The 13,483-nt window shown below is 47.3% G+C and overlaps 6 protein-coding genes across 6 annotated transcripts; 3 read left to right on the top strand and 3 right to left on the bottom strand.

Annotated features, from left to right (window-relative positions):
* Positions 1-8: 8 nt before the first annotated feature.
* On the bottom strand, positions 9-1,099 carry FVEG_05691 (hypothetical protein; the record flags this gene model as incomplete). Its single annotated transcript, XM_018893934.1, has 2 exons — positions 9-169; positions 220-1,099. 2 exons carry the CDS (start codon positions 1,097-1,099, stop codon positions 9-11), a joined length of 1,041 nt encoding a protein of 346 aa, XP_018750885.1.
* Positions 1,100-1,505: 406 nt separating this feature from the next.
* On the bottom strand, positions 1,506-2,465 carry FVEG_15706 (hypothetical protein; the record flags this gene model as incomplete). Its single annotated transcript, XM_018904899.1, has 1 exon — positions 1,506-2,465. One exon carries the CDS (start codon positions 2,463-2,465, stop codon positions 1,506-1,508), a length of 960 nt encoding a protein of 319 aa, XP_018750884.1.
* A 2,506-nt stretch (positions 2,466-4,971) lies between these two features.
* On the top strand, positions 4,972-6,938 carry FVEG_05690 (hypothetical protein). Its single transcript, XM_018893933.1, has 2 exons — positions 4,972-6,485; positions 6,535-6,938. Exons 1-2 carry the CDS (start codon positions 5,212-5,214, stop codon positions 6,812-6,814), a joined length of 1,554 nt encoding a protein of 517 aa, XP_018750883.1. The 5' UTR covers positions 4,972-5,211; the 3' UTR covers positions 6,815-6,938.
* Positions 6,939-7,519: 581 nt separating this feature from the next.
* FVEG_05689 (alpha-N-arabinofuranosidase) lies at positions 7,520-9,705 on the top strand (the record flags this gene model as incomplete). The annotated part of the gene is made up of 5 exons (XM_018893932.1): positions 7,520-7,645; positions 7,697-8,161; positions 8,210-8,323; positions 8,377-8,566; positions 8,618-9,705. 5 exons carry the CDS (start codon positions 7,520-7,522, stop codon positions 9,703-9,705), a joined length of 1,983 nt encoding a protein of 660 aa, XP_018750882.1.
* Positions 9,706-9,928: 223 nt separating this feature from the next.
* On the bottom strand, positions 9,929-10,306 carry FVEG_15705 (hypothetical protein; the record flags this gene model as incomplete). The annotated part of the gene is made up of 2 exons (XM_018904898.1): positions 9,929-10,188; positions 10,237-10,306. The coding sequence occupies 2 exons, from the start codon at positions 10,304-10,306 to the stop codon at positions 9,929-9,931; spliced, it is 330 nt and encodes a 109-aa protein (XP_018750881.1).
* A 1,998-nt stretch (positions 10,307-12,304) lies between these two features.
* FVEG_05688 (hypothetical protein) lies at positions 12,305-12,970 on the top strand (the record flags this gene model as incomplete). The annotated part of the gene is made up of 1 exon (XM_018893931.1): positions 12,305-12,970. The coding sequence occupies one exon, from the start codon at positions 12,305-12,307 to the stop codon at positions 12,968-12,970; it is 666 nt and encodes a 221-aa protein (XP_018750880.1).
* Between the last annotated feature and the right edge of the window lie 513 nt (positions 12,971-13,483).

Raw genomic sequence — 13,483 nt, 5'->3', positions numbered from 1 at the left:
CAGATTGCTTACTGAGTGCCCAGCGCAAAGTTCCTCCTGGTACCATAAAACCCAACGTCCAGTGTAACCAAATCATCCAAGTACCCCAAGTCAACCTTTGACAGGCTATCATCATCGTCACCAAAGAACTTGGCTACTCTCTTCGCAGTCCATTTAGGATTCTCGTCCGCTGCTCATCAATTAGCTAGATCCTTTATCAGTGTCAGTAGGAAAACTCACCAACCCAGTGTCCAGCTTTCGGAATGACGTCAATCTCAAGTTCAGATGAAACAGGTTCAAAGGTTTTTTTTAGAACCGACTTCAATCCCAAACTCGCCTCCCCACCCATACCAAGAAGCGGCACGCTCAATCGACTCTCATTCAACGCAGCCTTGAAGAGATTCCCATCTTGGTAAACAGTTGAACTTGAGAACGGTCCAAGCATAGCTCTCAAAAACCCTGGCTTCGAGATACTGCTCGTATATCTGTTGACTGTTTCTTCGCTAAAACTCTCAACGCCAGAGTAACTCCCGTGGTAGAAATACCATTGCAAGAATTGCTTTTCCTTGCCTGACATGAGAAACTCGGCGAGATCAGGGACTTGGAAGAAAGCCAACTGCCAGTTCTGATAGAGATCCCAGAACGGCGCTGGGTTGGATGATTGTTCGTAGGTGAAGCCGGGAAGAACATACTCCGCTAGAGCAAGTCTCTTGATGAGATCTGGATACTTGATCGCCAGTGCCGTTGCCATCCCGACACCTTTGTCGTGCGCAAATACATACGCGGAGGTGATGTTCAAGAAATCCAAGACGCCTTTGAGATCATCTGCTGATGCAGCAGCGGTGTAGTTTCCGTCTAGTGGAACGCTCGAATCACCAGCGCCTCGGTTATCGGGAGCGATGACGGTGTAGTTCTGAGCTAGGATAGGACCAATGAATTGCCATGTGAGACTGTGTTGGGGATTTCCGTGGACGAGAAGTAGAGGAGGTCCTGAGCCGGCGTAGCGGAAGTGAATGCTCACGTCTTGCAGGGCAACGCGGCCATGAGCCCACGTGTCGAAGGATGAAGTTGCTGCTACGACGGAGGCCAATGAGGCGAGGGCTAGTTGAAAGAAGCGCATCTTCACCGATATCTCAACAGAGAAGGAAGCACTTAGTGGATAAAGTGGTGGGTCTGGCCACCTGCATCCTTCCCTATTTATACGGAAGCCAATATATCATCTCACTGCATAGCATTGCGAGCAATGACATAGCTCGTCTCTATGGTTTTCAAGCTCCGGATGCTCCTTTGGGGAGGTGGGTCTTGACCACTGCAACTATTCGCTGACAATCCTGTAGGGTCAATGAACGAAATCGATATGCTTAAAAATTGGTGGGCTACAGAAGATCTAATTGGTTCAGATGCAAGATGCTTACGAAAATCGGCTGACAAACCTTGCGGCTTATGGGCTTTTACCAAAAGGACTTTCGGATGTGACTTATAACATTGGCTTGGCGACATAAAATTTGGCCACTCCCAAAAGCCTTCTATCGCTCTAAATGCTTATTCACAAAAGAACTAATCATCTTTCGTCCCTCTGCACCCTCACTATGCGGGAGTAGAGGCCAGACATGAAGCATCCCCTCCTTCTCAACATGCACAAGCCGATCCGTCTCGACACTCCCCTCCGGAGCCTCATCCACGTCTTTGCCCAGCAACTTGGACGTCAACCGTCTAGCATCTGCACAGAGCAAATCCCTCGGTCCACCAAACATCAGCAATGGTGGAAGTTTATCCATGTCGCCGTATAGCGGGCTGACGAGGGGATGCTTTATTGGTAAGTCTCCTGCAAACATCTTTCCTGAGATGCGAAGGCCTGTTACGCCAAGCCAGAAATCGATTTTGGCGAGACGTAGCGCTTCGGGATGATCGACTGCACAGTCGAGAAGAGGCGCAATTAGGATCAGAGAGCGTATTTTTGCGAATAACTCGGGCGCTGTGTCTCGGAGATGGAGAGTCGTTGATAGAGCGAGTGTACCGCCCGCTGAATCGCCCGCGACGCTCACGATTGGCTGCTTCGATAAACGACAAATATCGACAAACCCATCGGCAAGCTTCTGCGCTGTGGCCACTGGTCTCGGGACCAGCGGATAAATCGGTATCAAGACGTCCAGATCCGTCTCACTAACAATCTGCGCGGCTAGTTTCCAATGCTGGGGATATATCTCCTTATAGAACGATCCGCCATGAATGTAAAGAAGGGCCTTGCGGTGCTGACTCTTACTCTGAGAGTTTGTTGTGGATATCTTGTATAAAGGCCATTCCTGTACATCGACGCGATCAATGGTGATGTTTGAGCCGAGACTGCTGGGAGGGCGATGGTCTTGCGGTCGGGTGTAGGTGTTTTGAATGTCCTGACGCGTCGCCTCTTCATCTTCTTGAGCGGCCTTGTTTGCGCGGAACCATTTTATGAGAAGAGTGACTACGGAGGCTGATATAGAAGGCATTTGACAGGCGCGTTGATGTGAATGAGTCGAGAGAAGATTAAGTTTCGTGAATCTAGGGTCGGAGCGTGATTGACTTTGATTGATCTGCGATTTGCTTGGGACGGTTAAACCTTTAAAGATTCTGGCGCTACCCCGCAAACTTTAAAACTAGATGCCTCGGCGCCTCGGGAGACAGAGAGCTAATAAAATGGAGTTGGAAAATGACATTTATGCTGTTCCTACTGGCTCTTGGGATGGATTGCTTAAGTCTAAAGAAGCCTGGCCAGTTCAGCTGATATCTTGTGGAACGAGCAGGTCCGCGGGCACGGAGCTTCGCTACCCGCGGGCACTGTCGACTTCCTGCCCATATATCAGCTGCCAATCCTTTGAATAGCTTCTATATCAAGCCGTTGTGGAGAAGCGATTTATGTATGATTTCCTCTAGCTTTTCTTATTATCGTTTATCGTAAATGGGGTCTATTGGATTCACTCCAGTTCACAACTGTTCTAGTGTGCGAAGATTGAACAGTCTGGTAAAGAAGAAACCATGCATGATTCGTATCAGGCTTCCAGAGTGAGTACCTGTGCGACTGACGTTTCCTGCCCTTGGACAAGCCGGATAATAGGCCATTGGTGTACAGGTCCGCGGACGCCGACCACTGCTCTACACTGCTCGACCTTTCCGGCCTCCTGAAATGTCTCGCATTCTCACTTCTCTCTTTCTATTGGTTTATCTTTATGACATCCATTGTAACCGTTATCAACTTCAGAAACCGTTCTCACGTCTTTTGGTGTCATGTCGCCAAGTTGATCCAAGCTGTTCAGCATTTGGGTATTGCCATTGTGGCTTGGCACAAGTGAGCGCCACATCTCAGCTATCTAATCGATAAGGTGACACAATCGATAATGATAAGAACTAGGAATCTGAAGATGATAAGATAAGGATAAGGATAAGGATTGAGATAGCATTGGTTTTTAGCTAGATATGCTTCAGGGTAGGAGATGCTGGCAGATATCATTTTCCAGTTTATGTTAAATAATTCTATCTTATGAACCTTGTGCTGCTGAGAGACCTTTCTGGGGTTTAACCAAGATGATCTATGCTTATTCGCAACTATAAAGTAAGATCTCTCCTGATGCTTATCCCCGCATCTTGCAGTTCACAGATTGAACCATGATTATCAGAAGCTACCGTCAATTACTTACGGAGCCTCAATCCGACTTTCCATGTCCTGACTGGAATCCATTCTCATTTGCGAACGTTACGGGCCAATTCATCAACATATGGAGATACTATATTATGTCCGAACTCCATCATCAGCGTACTATTCACATTCATAAATGCCACCGAAGCACATCCTCAATGCATGCAAAGTCGACGCTGTTATCAGTACAGCAACTCGGATATGTACAGGCGATACTCTCGGCCGCACAGAAACACCACATCTGCTTCCAGCCTCATCTCGTGATGTGGGCAATCGCACCGATATGTAATACGCGAATCTCGTGGTCACATCAAAGGTCCAAGCTCATCACATCTCACGAACAAAACCGGTCCCGGCGCCGTTCTTATAAAGTAATGCCGTTGAGCATATGTAACGTTGAGCAGGCCGTGGGGGCTTGAGGCTCCAGATTTTACGAGTCATCTAAACTGGAGACATTTCACGACTGTGGATCAACGAAGCATTAAGAGAATTTTTGTTGAGCAAGTGATATGGGGTAGACTAGAAATACCCATAACGGAGTATTTACTTTTAGTTTGAGATTCCCCATGGAGGTAAAGGGTCCTTTTTCCATAAATTTATAAATGATGTTTGTGTAATTGGTCAGAGATATCAAGTTCCCCGATATCTCTCTCGTCGCTCTATTACATACTCTATACTACTTTCAACGTGCTAAATCAGATGGTTTACCTCGATTAAAAGACGTCATTTGCTGATCTTACATAAGCGCTCGAATACCGGACAACGGATCGGCCGAGAGCGCCACGGCACAAAAGATCGACGGTGCTTCTCCCTAGAAATTTTCTAGAATGATTTGAATCGCCCAAGCCCGGGACAGTCTGTCAGTAAGCTTCCCGGCCTGCGTCTCTTCAAATCTGAACTCCGAAGACTATTTGAAGCTTAATCTTTCAACCAGCGTCGATTAAAAACGTTCTAGACGATGTAGATGATCCCACCAGGCTCCGCAATCTCCCGTAAACACCTCTCGTCTGGTGCAGGCAACAAGATACTAGCATCGTGAAGGTGCCGTTTTTGCCGTTCGCAACCAGGGGCAGCAGGTCTCTACCGGACCCGCAGCCATCCAATGCCGTGCATGAGCCTCATCGCTTGGCGATAAGGAATGCCTATTGCAGTTACTCCGGGCCTTATCACTGCGAGATTTTGCATTCTCTGACTCGCGGGCTATGACGATTGCGGAGCTCACGGACCCGTTTCGCGGGACCCGATATCCACTGTCGAAATGGCACCTCCGAAAAGAGACCGTGCCGTATTATCCGATGAACCCCAAATCCTCACCGTGAGAAGAAACATGGCCATGGCAGGAAGAAAAACAATCTCATGATTATTGTTACAATGAGCTTGGATCAACTAAATCTTATCCCCACATACGAGGGGTTTTTTCCTGCCTTCTCCATGGGGCTCCGCAGAAATCTGGAGTCTCTAGTCTGGTTGATGAGATTGGTATAAAACCTAGCTCACGAACCTCCAAATGAATCTCCAACCCAGGCCACTTCCCCAACTCGTTCTCCAATTCCTCGTCAAAGATGAGCGTGCCAACATACATGGGCGTCAGCGGCAAGTCCCTCGCCATCCTCCAAATCGCCGCCATCGTCGCCCCCTCCTTCGTCCTCTTCGGCTACAACCAAGCTGGCATCGGCGGTCTCCTCTCCGAAGAAGACTGGGTTAAGACGTTCCCCGAGATCGACACCGTCAACTCCACCGGCGCTGACAAGAGCTCCAAATCTACCCTCCAGGGCTTCGTCGTCGCGACCTTTGTCATCGGTGCCCTGATCGGTTCGCTGAGTTGCTCGTATACGGGTGATAAGTTTGGACGCAGGAATGTCATCTTTGCTGCGGCGATTTGCTCCTTGATTGGAGAGATCCTCGAGGCTTCGTCTTTTGGACTTGCGCAGTTCATTGTTGGACGGGTTATTATTGGTCTGGGTATTGGACAGTTGAGTTCCATTGTGCCGGTTTGGCAGAGTGAGACGTCGGCGGCTGTGAACCGTGGTCGGCAGGTTGTCTTGACGGGCCTTTTCATCTGTCTTGGTTACGTTCTTGAGTCGTGGATCAATCTTGGTTTCTTCGAGTTTCACCATGGTCCTGTTACATGGAGACCCCCGATCGCCATCGCCATTGCCTTTTCCCTCATCCTCATAGCCAGCATTTACTTCTTCCCCGAGAGTCCTCGATGGCTCGTTCTCAAGAACCGATCTGAAGAAGCCCGTCACGCCGTCGCTGCTCTCCGGGGCCTTCCCATTGACTCCACAGAGGTTCTCGCTGAAGTTGCTGGCATTGAGCACTCCCTCGAAGAAACTTCCGATAATGCTGCTCGTCTGGGTGATATGCTCAAGATGGGTGAGGATAAGCTCCTGTACCGTTTCATCCTCTGCATCCTCCTTCAGTTCTACCAGCAGATGAGTGGTTCCAATCTGGTCAGCGTCTACGCCAACGTTCTCTTCCAGAAGAACTTGGGCATGAGCGCCGAGACTGCCAAGATTCTCACTGGAGGAGCTCTCACTTGGAAGTTCCTTGCTTCTTTCATCGCCTTCTTCACCATCGATCGTTTCGGTCGTCGCGCCGTCTTCATGATCAGCGGTGCTGGCATGTCAGCCTGTATGATCGCCCTCGCTATCACCACCTCCTTCGGCAGCGAGAACAAGCCTGCCATGATTGCTGCCGGTTGCTTCATTTACCTTTACAACACCTTTGTTCCCATCGGTTTCCTGGGCGCCAACTTCTTGTACTGTACTGAGGTTGCTCCCATCCGCCTCCGAATGGCCATGTCTTCCATCTCGACCGGTAACCACTGGCTCTGGTATGTTTCCCCTCCTCATGTCTATCACCCCATATATTAACATCAGTAGGAACTTCATCGTCGTCATGGTCACCCCCGTCGCTCTCGAGAGTATCGGCTGGCAGTACTACATCGTGTACGCCGTCATCGCCGCATGCGTTCCCATCTCGGTCTTCTTGTTCTTCCCCGAAACCATGGGTCGCAACCTCGAAGAGATCGAGCTCATCTTCAAGGAATCGCCCTCCGTGTTCTCAACGGTCAAGTTCGCAAAGACTCGACCTCGCAACACTCCTCAGCAATTCCTCGCAAGCAAGGAAAAGGCCGATCACCTGGAGCAAAGCGAAGACTAATTGGGGGATAAAAAATGAAAGCAAATTGTTTTATGTGTTTTACGAAATGAAATAGCGATAGAAAGGCAGAATGCTAGTATGATTATGACATGACATGATATAGCCAAGTGACATTTATCCGGCCTCTCATCATGTGAACACGCCTTGGCCCATTGTGATTTATCGCGTTAATTCGTGGATGAATTAGAGGAAATTGTGCAATCGGAAAAGCTAAGCTTGTTTTGGTGAGCTACACCGAGTTCAATCATGAAGATCACGACAAAATACGACTCAGGTCCACACAAGCTTCTACCATGCGCACGAATCATTTTTCTACCCCCTCGAGACCCCTGCCATTTTTACCCCAACTCGAAAAACGAAGCTATGATCGACAGTTTTTAGTAAACGTCATGATCAACCCCCCAGAATTTAACCGTTTTTCTCACGATCGTCCCCCCGCGTTCGGGTAAAGTTGACTGGTGTCAAACTGTCAATGGCTTCCTCGGCAGTGACCATGATACGATCGTCAAAGTGCGGAGAAGCTTATCTTGTCAATTATTGGACCGCTTGTTTCCTGCAGGAACGGAATGGGGTTGGTTAAGCCGGTTGAATTGTGCAGGTTTGTGCCTGAATTGACGGATTACACTATATAAGACCGAAGCAGCGTCGCAGTGTTTGAAAATCTCACCTCATCTGCAAGGCAAGGTCAATCGAAACCCTGACATCATGGTTCGCTTCAGTTCAATCCTAGCGGCTGCGGCTTGCTTCGTGGCTGTTGAGTCAGTCAACATCAAGGTCGACAGCAAGGGCGGAAACGCTACTAGCGGTCACCAATATGGCTTCCTTCACGAGGTTGGTATTGACACACCACTGGCGATGATTGGGATGCTAACTTGGAGCTAGGATATCAACAATTCCGGTGATGGTGGCATCTACGCTGAGCTCATCCGCAATCGTGCTTTCCAGTACAGCAAGAAATACCCTGTTTCTCTATCTGGCTGGAGACCCATCAACGATGCTAAGCTCTCCCTCAACCGTCTCGACACTCCTCTCTCCGACGCTCTCCCCGTTTCCATGAACGTGAAGCCTGGAAAGGGCAAGGCCAAGGAGATTGGTTTCCTCAACGAGGGTTACTGGGGAATGGATGTCAAGAAGCAAAAGTACACTGGCTCTTTCTGGGTTAAGGGCGCTTACAAGGGCCACTTTACAGCTTCTTTGCGATCTAACCTTACCGACGATGTCTTTGGCAGCGTCAAGGTCAAGTCCAAGGCCAACAAGAAGCAGTGGGTTGAGCATGAGTTTGTGCTTACTCCTAACAAGAATGCCCCTAACAGCAACAACACTTTTGCTATCACCTACGATCCCAAGGTGAGTAACAATCAAAACTGGGACGTGATGTATACTGACAATTTGTAGGGCGCTGATGGAGCTCTTGACTTCAACCTCATTAGCTTGTTCCCTCCCACCTACAAGGGCCGCAAGAACGGTCTTCGAGTTGATCTTGCCGAGGCTCTCGAAGGTCTCCACCCCGTAAGGTTTACCGTCTCACGTGTATCGTGAACAGTCGCTGACTTGTAGAAAAGAGCCTGCTGCGCTTCCCCGGTGGTAACATGCTCGAGGGCAACACCAACAAGACCTGGTGGGACTGGAAGGATACCCTCGGACCTCTCCGCAACCGTCCTGGTTTCGAGGGTGTCTGGAACTACCAGCAGACCCATGGTCTTGGAATCTTGGAGTACCTCCAGTGGGCTGAGGACATGAACCTTGAAATCAGTAGGTTCTATAAAATTCAGTGACGGTTATGTGCATGCTAACAGATTTCAGTTGTCGGTGTCTACGCTGGCCTCTCCCTCGACGGCTCCGTCACCCCCAAGGACCAACTCCAGCCCCTCATCGACGACGCGCTCGACGAGATCGAATTCATCCGAGGTCCCGTCACTTCAAAGTGGGGAAAGAAGCGCGCTGAGCTCGGCCACCCCAAGCCTTTCAGACTCTCCTACGTTGAAGTCGGAAACGAGGACTGGCTCGCTGGTTATCCCACTGGCTGGAACTCTTACAAGGAGTACCGCTTCCCCATGTTCCTCGAGGCTATCAAGAAAGCTCACCCCGATCTCACCGTCATCTCCTCTGGTGCTTCTATTGACCCCGTTGGTAAGAAGGATGCTGGTTTCGATATTCCTGCTCCTGGAATCGGTGACTACCACCCTTACCGCGAGCCTGATGTTCTTGTTGAGGAGTTCAACCTGTTTGATAACAATAAGTATGGTCACATCATTGGTGAGGTTGCTTCTACCCACCCCAACGGTGGAACTGGCTGGAGTGGTAACCTTATGCCTTACCCCTGGTGGATCTCTGGTGTTGGCGAGGCCGTCGCTCTCTGCGGTTATGAGCGCAACGCCGATCGTATTCCCGGAACATTCTACGCTCCTATCCTCAAGAACGAGAACCGTTGGCAGTGGGCTATCACCATGATCCAATTCGCCGCCGACTCCGCCATGACCACCCGCTCCACCAGCTGGTATGTCTGGTCACTCTTCGCAGGCCACCCCATGACCCATACTCTCCCCACCACCGCCGACTTCGACCCCCTCTACTACGTCGCTGGTAAGAACGAGGACAAGGGAACTCTTATCTGGAAGGGTGCTGCGTATAACACCACCAAGGGTGCTGACGTTCCCGTGTCTCTGTCCTTCAAGGGTGTCAAGCCCGGTGCTCAAGCTGAGCTTACTCTTCTGACCAACAAGGAGAAGGATCCTTTTGCGTTCAATGATCCTCACAAGGGCAACAATGTTGTTGATACTAAGAAGACTGTTCTCAAGGCCGATGGAAAGGGTGCTTTCAACTTCAAGCTTCCTAACCTGAGCGTCGCTGTTCTTGAGACCCTCAAGAAGGGAAAGCCTTACTCTAGCTAGATGGCTCGCAATGCCTTGATGAGTTAAGATAGGAAGAAAACGCTTAAATATGTTTATGGTGAATTGAAGAGTAAATGATCCAAACAGCCAAGTCTCATTATCCTTCGAGAGTGTGACTGACTGTACCTCATCTCCATCGTCCGATCCTCGCATATTCATAAGTCGCTTTAGAATAATCATTCCATTTTTTTTCTCGGAAACTTTTAGGCGTGTTGGATATCTTCTAGCCACTGAACTCAACGTTACCCCCAACGTAAGGGAATTCATATGCCACACCAGAGAACTTGGTACAGTCGTCGCTGAGGAAGTCAATCTCTTCAGCCTGTGTCAGGCAAAATCTCGCCTTCTCCAGTCTCCTTTCCACACGCAACATATAGAAGACACGACGGGGCAGCGAGGTCATGATTTTCTTCTTCTTTTCAGGACAGACTTTGTTGCCTTTCTTCATGCTCCTCTTGCGGCCCTTTTTCGTTTCTTCCTCATCTTCCATTGTGTTAAAACCGAAGTGTATTTTCTAACCTTATGACTGACTCATAAACTCAATACCGCCACCACCTTCTGATTGCCCCGAACCTTCTCTCAGCCCCAATGGCACCGACATACGTGTCATCACGAAACTTTCTCTAAGCTGTTGTTGTCTCGCGTTCGGTAGTCTCGGGAGACGTATCAGAGCTTCTTATAGCCCGTGATGGCGGGCAAATGAGTCATCTTTTAGGTTTTAATGATATCAGCATTTTGCTGTAGCTATTGGTCAGTCATCACGGTATTGATGTCTAAGTTGTGGGCTTGAAGTGTTATTTACAGTTGAGATTTGTGGCTGTGAGCTTATTCCAGCAGAGAGAACCTAGCTTCCTCATCTTCTGAGCCATCACTACGCTTCGTCCCCGAATAATTATCAGCTCCCACTAGATCGCCCAAGGTCTCTTTATCATTTGATCGAAGCATAATTCCTTTCATATTGCCGAAATCAAAGTTGGCTCTCAGGCTATTCGCTTCGCCTGGGAAGATATATAACATGGGAGTATTAATCCTGATAATTAACGCATTGGTTTCGTTCAGCGATAATCTCAAAAGCTGAGCTTTTGGACGATTGCTCGGTAGTTAATAAGCCATACTTCTTTAATAAATTTATATCCCTGTTTGCACTATATCTTACCTACCGACGCGTTTGGAGACTTATCCAGACTTAGCTAACATACTTTGTATTAGTCAGCTTTCCAAGAGCGGCATGAAATATATATATTCTCGATAAATAGAGCACTATAACATAAATTTCTAATTAATAAATACAAGCTAACGTTTATCTTTTACTATAATACTTTTTCTCTGGGAATTAATGTGTTTGAAAATAGGACTTCTATTACTACTAAGGTTAGTTCAAAGTACGCGCTGAGAATAGCTGACCTTATAAACTTCTCCTGGCTCACTCTTGAAGGCAAGAGTGAAGATACTTGCTTGAATAAAATCTCTTCTTTGGAAAAGAGTTCTGCAATTCTGCTTGCACTGTTATCTAAAGGAGGCTTTACTTGCCGAAGTCGTTAAACTATATATAAATGACGCTGACTATCAATGTCTTGCGAGACATATCGAGCTTGTCCTGGAAACCCGTCAGTGACTTCCTCAGAACGTGTACTGTAAGAATGTATATAACAAGCCTTTGTCCTCTTGTCGTCGATAGATCGCGAAAACTTTGGGCACTTCATTGTATTATACGAAGCGTAGACTGGTCACAACGAGCATTCCAGCTCTGATTGAAAGAGCCCTATTTTCTTCAATTAAAGGTGGCGGTTGGGTTGACCTCATCAAGCCACGGAAAGCGTAGTGGGTTCAATCTGACTAATCAGAGAGTGCTGTATTGTTTTACCTTAGCACTTGCGTCCACGGAACTTAATTTAGGGCGGTGAATGGAGGCAGGTTGTTGCCATGTAGAGTTGTACTATTTAATAACACCTTTCTCTACTCACTATAACAATACTAGCCTCTTTAAGGCAATTAAGCGAGAAAGATACTTACAGATACTTTAGAAAGTCACTCTTATATTCAGATTTTACCTGTGACCTTGAGTAAATAAATTACTTTAAAAAATCTATAAAGCCTTATTGAGCTTTAACTAAGCTAAAACACTTAGCCCGACCATTTTATCTTAACTATAGCCATTTCTAGTAGGGACAAGTCTTTTGTATACAGTATGTGTATAGTTCTGGTGCTGTAGAGTGACTTAGAGATAACCGTATCTTATATAGAGATTCAGGTATTCGTTACAGCAAGTAGAGGAAGTTGTTACGGTAATTACTATAGCTACTCCCCATGTATAAGTAAATGTTCTCTAATTGGCTGAACTATTGTCCAGTGTGCTCAGCTGGGCTTAGCGATACCTTCTTCTTCTTCTTTTCCCTTTCCTCTGACATCAGTGTTATCTACCATAAGCTTCACCATGTCTCTATTTTATAACTTTTATTATTCTTCATCATCACACATTGTCATCTTATTGCAATTCTTCACGGTGCATTCTGCTCATCGGTAAATCATTATTCAATTTTTCCTTTCTAGGAATTAAACCTCTACATAAATGTTTATTTAGATTACTCTTGGACCTGCCATGTCGCCCCGAGACTACGCTCCAGCTCAGCTGCTATCTCTCTTCACGTCATCCGAGAATGACTTTCAAGTTGATCACATAACTGACCAACTCTCTTACAACACGCTGCCGAAGTATCCTTGCTTCACCGAGATATATCTAGCAACGAGCATCCACGACATCCAGGTGGGACATGTCAATGCGCTCTCGACGCCTGTGATTCCCATTTGGAAACCCGGGTCTACCGTCACCTACACCATCGATATTGGAACGTTCCCTAGTCATGTTCATGTGGCGACTGCTACCATTGCTTTGGCTTCTGCCGCTCAACAGTGGAATGATAGTCTTATCCCCGTCAACTTTCGCTCAGCTGGGCCAGACGAACATGCCACTTTCGTCCTTAAATATGGAAAAAGAGCAGGCAATGTCGGTGTCCTAGCGAGTGCATTTTTGCCTGACCATTTCGACCCAACTATGTATATATACCCTCTCGCCTTCACGACATCGTATCGCAGGGACATGGACAAAGTCTTCCAGCATGAGCTTGGTCACGTTTTGGGTTTGAGACATGAGTTCGCCGCGACTTCTGGAACGCATTCAGTTCAAATCGGAAGCAGCAACTCTCTGTCGGTCATGAATTATCACAACGACTTGAACTTTGGCATTCAACCTTCTGATGTCGAGTGATTGAAAGCTTTGTATAAGCTGAAGAGCGGTCAGTTCATTAATGGCTTCATGGTCGACGTCTTGGACCCCGAGCAGTAGGATCACTGGCTGATCCTTAGCTGCACAAAAAACAGCCATTTTTATTATTTTCCGACCAGAAGGAGTTCATTTCGACAATACCCTCGGCGCTTTAAATTTGGACTCGTGATAAGACTGGCAAGGTTCAGTAAAAGGCATTTCTATGTTGTTGAAGATAGTTCTGAAGGATTCAGTTAGCTGTGACGGAGTTTTGATGTATAAAACAAAATGGTCCTTAGACTGATAACTCGGATTAACGCAATAAAAACAATTTCTGCTTTTCAGTATACACGCTTATTTAAGTCGCGATGGATGAATCTCTATAGTTTTAACATACTTTGTTTTTTATTTAATGTAACGGTTAAAGGAATATTCTATTTAATGCATTTATATCTAAGGTGCCTGTAGTAGAGAAACCAGAAATAATTACTGAGGAGGCTACTTACACTCCATAGA

Source organism: Fusarium verticillioides, chromosome 3 (genome assembly GCF_000149555.1).
Source record: "Fusarium verticillioides 7600 chromosome 3, whole genome shotgun sequence".
In the NCBI taxonomy this organism is placed as follows: Eukaryota; Fungi; Ascomycota; class Sordariomycetes; order Hypocreales; family Nectriaceae; genus Fusarium; species Fusarium verticillioides.
Note: the sequence above shows the minus strand (reverse complement) of the source record. Positions and strands in the feature narration are given on the sequence as shown.

What these genes read in the sequence shown, in the direction of transcription:
- FVEG_05690 (XM_018893933.1), top strand. Translation starts at nt 5,212, where the DNA reads ATGAGCGTGCCAACATACATGGGCGTCAGCGGCAAGTCCCTCGCCATC. An exon ending in ACCGGTAACCACTGGCTCTG is followed by an intron (nt 6,486 to 6,534) that starts GTATGTTTCCCC and finishes TAACATCAGTAG; the next exon opens with GAACTTCATCGTCGTCATGG.